At 32.1% G+C, this 9,092-nt stretch overlaps 3 protein-coding genes across 3 annotated transcripts; 1 reads left to right on the top strand and 2 right to left on the bottom strand.

The window, feature by feature from the left end:
- Nucleotides 1–3,802: 3,802 nt before the first annotated feature.
- Nucleotides 3,803–4,312, bottom strand: LOC141448750 (histone H3). Its single transcript, XM_074117334.1, has one exon. The coding sequence runs from the start codon at nucleotides 4,262–4,264 to the stop codon at nucleotides 3,854–3,856; it is 411 nt and encodes a 136-aa protein (XP_073973435.1). The 5' UTR covers nucleotides 4,265–4,312; the 3' UTR covers nucleotides 3,803–3,853.
- Nucleotides 4,313–5,879: 1,567 nt separating this feature from the next.
- LOC141448751 (histone H2B-like) lies at nucleotides 5,880–6,353 on the bottom strand. The gene has a single exon (XM_074117335.1). The coding sequence runs from the start codon at nucleotides 6,305–6,307 to the stop codon at nucleotides 5,936–5,938; it is 372 nt and encodes a 123-aa protein (XP_073973436.1). The 5' UTR covers nucleotides 6,308–6,353; the 3' UTR covers nucleotides 5,880–5,935.
- Nucleotides 6,354–6,996: 643 nt separating this feature from the next.
- LOC141450109 (protein GVQW3-like) lies at nucleotides 6,997–7,410 on the top strand. Its single transcript, XM_074120173.1, has one exon. It carries the CDS (start codon nucleotides 6,997–6,999, stop codon nucleotides 7,408–7,410), a length of 414 nt encoding a protein of 137 aa, XP_073976274.1.
- Nucleotides 7,411–9,092: the final 1,682 nt, after the last annotated feature.

The raw sequence follows: 9,092 nt of genomic DNA on the forward strand, positions 1-9,092 counted from the left end.
TTTCAAATGCATAGATTTTTTAGCCACAAACCCATAATCAGAAATATGAAGCTTATTCTAGAAAATAAAGTCAAGATACGTCATTAGACGTCGTTAAAATGACGAAAGGCCAGTACTTACAGGTCATACTGAGTAATTATTTATTAATAACTTTTTAAATGATCAGAAATATTTTAATCTATTCGATTTATATCGTTCTCAATAAACTCTAGTACCAATATGAAGACAAATTACCATCAAATAGATAGATTTTCTCTACAATATTAATACTCAAAGTGGGCAAGAATGTCACTTTGGATGTGTTTGCGACCAACACTTTTATATGCAGGAGGTATTTAGGAATTAAGTAAATGTTATTAATATTTAAAAATTATATTGTTTTTTTAATTAATTACTGTCTTAAATTTCTTCTGAAAAGATTTATATATTTTTGAAAAATCTAATTCAGCAGTGGCATTGACCATTTTGGTGATATTACTTGACAACAAATTGTACATGCATGATGTACTTTTTGAATGGCAATTTCAACATTCTAATGGAACTTGTGGTAATTATTAATAACATTTTTTAAAAATCTTATATCTTCTGCTACTGAAAACAAAAATTAATTCATTAATTTTTTTAATTCGTGGAAGCTATTAGTGCAAATATCCGTTAAGTATACACTCTGTAAGTTATAGCTATCTCCAGTGGATATTTTTCTATGAGTTCAGTTGTTAGAGATATAAAATATTCTTATTAATCAAATATTATTCATCAAGTTTATATCAATTTAATAAAATCTCAAAAAGGATTGTGGTAAATTTTCATATTTATTATTTTAGCATTTTTAATTCGAATACGTACATTTAAACATTAATTTTTGTAACATCTTTTTAAGCTCTAATACAAAAGAATTAAAAAGAAATGTTGTTATTATTATTAATCCTTTATTATGATATTAGATTATTTAGCATTAGAGACTTAAAATCTGGCGAAATAGGGACCCAGAAGTAATTTTTAAAATACTTTTATTTGGCGCATCGATGTTTGTGGTGATTTACTCAAAACCATTTACTTTCGTACTTTCAGCTAGTTCTTTAATCAATAAAATGGAACGAACTTAAGAAGAGTAAGTTTAAATGATTAGACGCTAAGCTTGAAACCTCAATTTCTGTATTCTTTCGTTTGAGTACATATGTAAAGTTTGTAAATAAATAAATAATATTTATATGATTACCTAAAGAAATAAAATAGCTAAAAACATCAAGTATTGCCATATAGCAGTCTTCTCTATTTTTGTAACAAGTTTTTTTTTCCAAGACTATTTTTGTTTACAAATTTTGCAAAACATTAGAGTCTCCAAAGAAGAATATCCAAGATCATAATACAGGAACACTTTTATTTTGGTGAATCAATTTAAAATTTAGTGTAAATTACATGTTTGTAGAATAATTTTTAATGAAAACCACAAAAATTGAGTCATTGACATCAAATTTTGTTGTACGCTTAAAAGATATTTTTAAACGATCTTCAAAATAACATTCTTAAAAAAAGTCAGCAGTACAATTAGATTCTTCTAAGACAATTTAGGAATGATCTTTAAAAAAAGTTCTTTCTTTATAATTGTCTTTTAAAAAAAATATAAATCTATTATAAACATAAGCGCTTTAAGCATATTTTGTCGTAAAGACCTGAATCGAGCTAAGGTTTTTTTTTGTGAAAATGAAATGAAATGAGAATTTATTTACAATTTAAAAGAAACATACAGATTGTACAAAAGCACGTTTCAGGCTGCAGTGCATGTATACACTCTACAACCTTAATATTTGCATTGACAAACTTACATACTAAGGCAAAATATCATTAAAAAAACCTTACTACATAGAGTTAATTTAAGCAAGATATGCGATTGTATTTCTTATAACCAAGAGACAGGTTATAGTCTATACTTCTTACATTATGGTAGGAGCTATTTGTAGTGGTGAGGGGGCAAATTTGAACAGAATTTACATTTTCTGTTACAGAGTGCACAGAATCGTATTATTGAACCTTTTTATTTTGTTCTCTACAACTTTCAAGTCTTCTTAACAGATCTATATCAATAAACAGTTGGTACTTTACATACATATCTATATTTTTTTAATTTAAAATTTTTGTGTCAAATGTTAATATCTGCCTCACTGGTGGGGGGTACCTTTGAACACAATATAAAATAGAAAGAAATGCTATTACTTTACTCTGAATCTACCTTCTATCAGTTATTTCTCTCACTACTACATTACTTTCTCTTTTAAACCACTGAAATCTAGTTCAAAAATCAAGAATGACTCAGTTCGGGATGTTGTACCCGAAGTGTGATGGATTTAGGAAGTTTGAACAAAATATTCGGTTTGTTGTGCTTCTTAATGTGGGTTCGGACCCACTTTCCCCTTCACTGCGATAACACAAGAAAAAGTAACAAACTTGCAGGTCGGTAGGGTGGCACATCAGATGTTGAAATGTGCCCCCCTCTCCTTCCATAAAAGAAAATATAATATACCTACACTTTTTGCAAGCAAATAGAGTTTTGTAAATACTAGGTTTAAAAATACGCATTCCAAATGTTAATATGGGGACTAACAATACTTACACCTTGTCTACTACAATCTTCAGAATAAAATTCCGAAGCTGCAACAAAAATTTTACTTCCACCTTACAAAATATAACATTCCTCAATTCTGGACTTTATACACAATGAAAACGAAGGGAAACTCTGTCAATTATACAACAGGTCTACCACAACATGTGGAGAAAAATGACCAATCATAAAAGTTTTAAATATTTGACCGGAAATTGAAACTGTTCAAAGGTGTCCTCTCACCACTACAGGAAATTACAAATTTTTCCGTAGCGTCACAGATAAATGTAGACACGTTGGTAACATCAAGTGCTACATTTATATAAACTATGGATGTACTCCAATGATATGACCCAACTAGTCAAGCATTTATTTTGAACTCTGTAACTTCCCGTAGTTGGTACAAGTATTGTACTGCACAGGGGCTACATATACGTATGAATACTTACTGGACGGATGTAGAGATAAATTAGTTTTTTATTAAGAAAGATCTATGTTAGAGTTGCGGTTTAAGAGAGGAAATAGACCACATAATGCCTATTGTTTTGTCTCAAACTGAATTTACATGTTTGGTGAAAGTAAGTTTCGAGTCTTAATACTAACACCAGGTATTTAACTTCCTTACTCCATGGAAGGAAGGGGGTTAGCGTTAATTTGGACTAAACTATTCACTACCGGCCTTCGACGCGTAACTTGCTTTTTGGCATGGTTTGGTCTTAGGTGAAATATTTGAAACTTTTGTCAAGGGCTATCAATAAATGTTTAGCTATTGTGTCCACTCTGAAAAAAGAAATGAAGAAGACAGTGTCGTCAAGACAAAAGGGAGCATCTGGATTTGAGTTTCAGCTTGGTTAAATCATTTATAAAAATATTTGAAAAGTGTAGGTCCCAGGTATTTTTTTTTCCTTAATATGTAAGTAAATTAAATATGTTTCCTTTTAATATGTACTATTATTATCTGATGAGTGTATATAGGCGCTGAGCTTGAAACCTTAATTTCTGTATGCTTTCATTAAGTGTAAATATGTAGTTTGTATATAAATCTATTCCTGAAAAATGTATTAAAGGGCCAGGATTGCAATACTTAATAACGTAATCCGGGCTCCTCAAATTATAATTTGCTCAATCCCTCTACACCTATAAAATGGGAAAACAGCTTGAAATATTTTCTGGTAGTTCTTCAAATAAATTAAGTGAATTAGATTTGGTGGCCCTGAAAAGGGCCGTTGAAATGAATTTTTTAGTATCTCCTCCTTATGCACGTTCTCCCCTTATTCTGCGAGCCAGCTGGATATCTTTAGGCATAATAGTTACACGCTTGGCATGGATGGCGCACAAATTGGTATCTTCAAAGAGACCAACTAGATAGGCTTCGCTGGCTTCTTGTAAGGCCATTACTGCTGAACTCTGGAACCTCAGATCGGTCTTGAAATCCTGAGCTATTTCTCTCACCAGCCGTTGGAATGGCAATTTACGGATCAGAAGTTCCGTACTTTTCTGGTATCTCCTGATCTCTCTCAGAGCTACTGTGCCTGGCCTGTAACGATGCGGCTTCTTCACTCCACCAGTCGCAGGTGCACTTTTCCTTGCTGCCTTTGTAGCCAACTGTTTCCTGGGAGCTTTACCTCCGGTTGATTTCCTAGCTGTCTGCTTGGTACGTGCCATTTCAAACGTTCCTCCTGTTAGGGTGTTCAAATTACTTATACCTACAGCGCTTCTGGCGCGTCCTTTTATACTAAAGCAGCTACCCCCACCACTAAGGTAATACCAACCCCACTATTTAATCTCTAACAGCTTGTGCCCATCAGTAACAGCATTGGAGGTGTGATATGGCGGCAAATGCTAGAATTTGCCCACACTCCGAAAAACTAAAATGATGTAGATATTTTATGTTTTTAATGTAATTGAAAATTATAAACAAAAATTAAGGAAAACAATTAATTTTAATAGTAGAGATACCTATTTAGGTTTGTCTAATAATCAATTTTACCTTTTTTTTCTATTTAAAATATAATATTGATCATAACCGACTTATTCGATTTTCTCTTAAAAAGTTAACTGAATGCATGTGAAATAGATAACTATTATAATTTTCTGTTCATACATAATTTTAATGGATTTTCTTAAAAATGATTGTTTCACAAATAAATGTCCGTCAATTATTTTAAATAGGTGCTCATTATTTTTTAATAATCATTCGTACTGGAAAATTAATTCCTTTTAATTGGTAAAAAAAAAGTATTTAATATCGTGGTCTGTCTAAACCAAGCTAAAAATTTAGAACAGCAGGCACAACGGTATCACAGCGCTTGTGACGCTTAGGACGTTCAAAGCGCTCCAAGCGGAATGGTTATGCAGCGACGAAGTTAATTATTAATTGTGATATTGAACAGATCAATAATAATAAAACTAGCAAATAACATTAAATCAAATAAAGCTTTTCCGGACAAAGAAAACAAAAATTAAACATACCTATTCAAAAATGAGCTAATAAATGCTGCACTGTAACAGTTTTAAAAATGCCAAAGATAAAAAATAGGTATTCATTATTTTAAGTTCTTCTATTTTACTTTTACACATTCTTTTACATACAAAAATAATGCAAAAGTTTGAAAGATACGAGTAAACTGAAACCATAAACTGAAATTTGAATGTTTGAACGTACGTAAATACAATGGCGTTATGTTTTGTATTACTCCTATAGCGAGATTAGAGCCAAATGAAATTTCCTAAATAAGCCACTGCAGTCATCTAATAATGATAATAATAAAGTGAAACCTGCAGCTGAGAGAGAGAAACACAGTCCTAAACGGAAAACGGTAGAATACATATATCGATGAAAACAATTAGGTCTTCCCATCTGATTAGAACTGATAGATTGTTTTGGCAGCTAAATTGGCTAACAAACAGTCACACGTATTTTATTGGTTTTCAAATTGTTTAATCCGTTTTAATTTTTTTGAATTTGTTTTAGGTACTATGTGTAAGTAGAAATGTGAATTATTAATTGAAAATTTACAAAAAAAAATTGTCAGCAGGTCAGGTTGTTATTCACTAGTGCTGCTACGGTCTATTTTCGAACTAATTTTCTTTTTATTGATTTATTTAAAAATACTATTTTAAGATAAATTCTAGGCGAATTTTAAAACTATGAAATTACCACCTAGGTGCAGTAATTCCATAGCATATAACGAATTTTCTTCTTGTGTTTTGTTGATATCATGAAGGCTCCACAGCTGGGTCAACCTGCGTGGTACAAAGCTATATCATTAAAAAGTGATTTTAATTTGGTGGCCCTGAAAAGGGCCGTTGAAATAGGGTTTCCGTGTAAAAGATTTACTTGGAACTAGTGTATTTTGTGACAGCCTTAGTTCCTTCAGAAACAGCGTGCTTAGCCAATTCACCAGGGAGTAGCAATCTCACAGCAGTTTGTATTTCCCGTGAAGTGATGGTTGATCTCTTGTTGTAATGTGAAAGCCGGCTAGCCTCAGCGGCTATACGTTCGAAGATGTCGTTCACAAAACTGTTCATGATGCTCATGGCTTTGGAAGAAACTCCAGTGTCAGGATGTACTTGTTTCAACACTTTGTAGATATAGATGGCGTAACTTTCCTTCCTCCTGCGTTTCTTCTTTTTGTCGCTCTTCGAGATATTTTTCTGGGCCTTGCCAGCCTTCTTCATCGCTTTACCAGTCGCTTTCGGTGGCATCTTGTTTTTCACTTTACTTCAGCTGAAATACGTATGAGGTTGACAAAGTGTGAGCGCTTATTTATACCATTTTGATCGTACGAAGCGAACCAATAGCTGCTAAGTATTTCAGAAGGTTTATTTCTATTGCTTGAGTTCATTCTATCCCCTCCACATTTCTCTCTCCCTTATGGAGTTTTGGTGGGGTCATTGCCTGTCCCCGATGAGTACAAAGGAATCCTTGTTTTTTTTTTTTTTACCGCCATAGTCTAGAAATAATAATTTAATAAAACTTGTATTATTATTATTATTAGTAAATTATTGAATTATGCGTAAGATATTTTCAAAATACGGAAACGGTCAAATAATGTAAAATATATTTATAATAAGCCATTAATAACTTTTAAGTTTTATAGTTTAAAAAAAAGAACTTAATAGATTAATTGTTAATGAAACGAAATGTTGATGGGCTAGTTTTTTTTAAAAGTTGCTGTGATATCTGCAAGCTGCCAGAAACATAATTAAATTATTGATTTTATAAAATATGTACCTGTTTTTTAAGTAAGTACCGTTTTGAAATTTGGCCGCAGCAGTGCTGCGGTCGGCTTTGGCTTATACGCGCAGTGTATCTACATACATATACATATCTGTCGAAAAAACCAGACGATATTACGGATTCCACCGTTTACGTTTGTTTATGGGTGTATAAAATGCCTCGGCCGATTGAGAATCCCGCTGATTGTGAAATACGCGCTGTGATTCGTTTTCTTAGTACTAAAGGTGTGAAAGCGGCCGAAATTCATCGTGAGATCAGTGAAGTTTATGGAGAAAACATTATGAGCAGTGGAATGGTACGGAAATGGGTTAGAGCTTTTAAAGATGGCCGCACGAATGTTCATGATGTGGAACGAATTGGGCGACCTTCAGTCATTACTGAAGATTTGGTACAAAAAGTTAATGAAAAAGTGAAAAAGAACAAATGCTTTACGATTTCATCGTTATCAAATGAGTTTCCTCAAGTTTCAAGAAGTGTTCTCTATGAAATTCTGACTGAACGCTTAAATTATCGAAAGTTGTGTTCAGGCTGGGTACCCTCCGAACAATCCACTACAAGCACCCAATGACTACCACCGGTTGTTACTGCGTTTCAAAATGTATCTTGGGTGATCAGCACCACGACGTCCGCAATGGTTATCAGATTAAGCGGCAGTCTTCTATGTATTCACATAGAAAACCCATTCGGGTTTCAAAAGATGGTTGTATGATACTATAAATGCCGTAATATTAGTGGCAATTGTGTAGACAAGATTGAGGTACAGGCTTTCATGTAAAAATAAAATGGTTGAGAAATGGATACTATTGTTTCTTTTTCCAAGACGTCACTTTAAGCATTGAATTTGTGTACTTGTTTCAACAACTTGTAACTATCATAGACGCTGATGCATTTGCGTGACCCAGGACAAAACTAGTGTAGCAACCATGCAATAATTTAGTTTTGATTATTACTTAATCTTCTCAGTATATTAATTATATTAATAAATTATTATTCAAAAATGTTCCAACAAAATTTGTGTGCTAATTAAAATAAACTTTATTGTAGTTCCATAAAGATTGTAGTTCCATAAGTCGTGTCAAAATAAATGACATGAAAATATTTAGTGTGAATAATCAAACTTTCTCTTATAATTCTCAACTTTTCGACAAATAGGAACATTTTAATTCACCTCAAAATACTGAAAATGAATGTAATATTACATCTAGTAGTTTCTCTTGGCGATAGTGTTGACAGTGGACAACTTCTGCCATTCAGATAATCAAGTCATGAAGACTACGTACATCAAATTCACTGATTGCCCTTTTTTTTGGTAAATTGTCAATAGCAAATAAAAAAAAAAGGTTTGAAATTTCCTACTAACCTGGAATTCAATCAAGAGATTTAATAATGAATTTATAATTTTTTTTTTATGATATAAAACACGTAAAAGTTGAACGTAATACTGAAGTGATACATTAGAGGGAGTAATAGCCTCCAAACTCGAGAGTCCCATTAATCGAATTATCCTGGAAATGTGCTTTAGGGAATAAAGAGAAGTTCAAACTCACACTTCAAATTTTATTTTATTTTTTTTTCACGACTGAAAATGACAAAAGGTATTTACTACATTCCCCTCAATATCTTCCCTTCTAAAGAGCTCAGTTCCTTTTAGCTTTCAATTTTAGCAGAAAGAGTTAGGAATTCTTTTCTTTCTGATGTATACATTATATTTTCGTACTTTTATACTTTAGTGTGTAGAAAAAAAATAATTTTCAAGTGACATCTGTCAAGTTATCTGTTTATAGATACTGAGATTATCAACGAAAATATGTTGCTAAATAAATAATTTTTTCACTTTTTAATTGACTGGTTTTTAAAATATTTTTTCTTTTAATTAAATTCTAGAAACAAGTAAATAATTCAGTGCTAATAATAAAAAAATTGGTTCAAAATTTGGAAAGCGAATATTTTTCAAAGCAGTTTATGTATCAATAATTTCTTTATCTGAATACTGGATTAGAGGTTAAGTTTTCATTCTTATCTGCCGTTAGACATCGTTTAGCTGGCAATTTTGTTGAACTTACATATGTTGTCAAATAAACATTTCGAAAGTTTGCTTAGTAACTGCATTTCATACTGGCCAAGTTTCAGTCATTGTGTATAGCTTAATGTCAAGAGAACAACTAAGACTAATACTCTTCTTTCTTGATACCAAATAGCCCATACTTGTGCACTACAGGGTGGAACCGGATAAGTGACGAAAATTTTTTT

This window comes from Rhodnius prolixus, unplaced genomic scaffold, assembly GCF_049639745.1.
Source record: "Rhodnius prolixus isolate KJV_2025 unplaced genomic scaffold, Rpr scaffold_2, whole genome shotgun sequence".
In the NCBI taxonomy this organism is placed as follows: Eukaryota; Metazoa; Arthropoda; class Insecta; order Hemiptera; family Reduviidae; genus Rhodnius; species Rhodnius prolixus.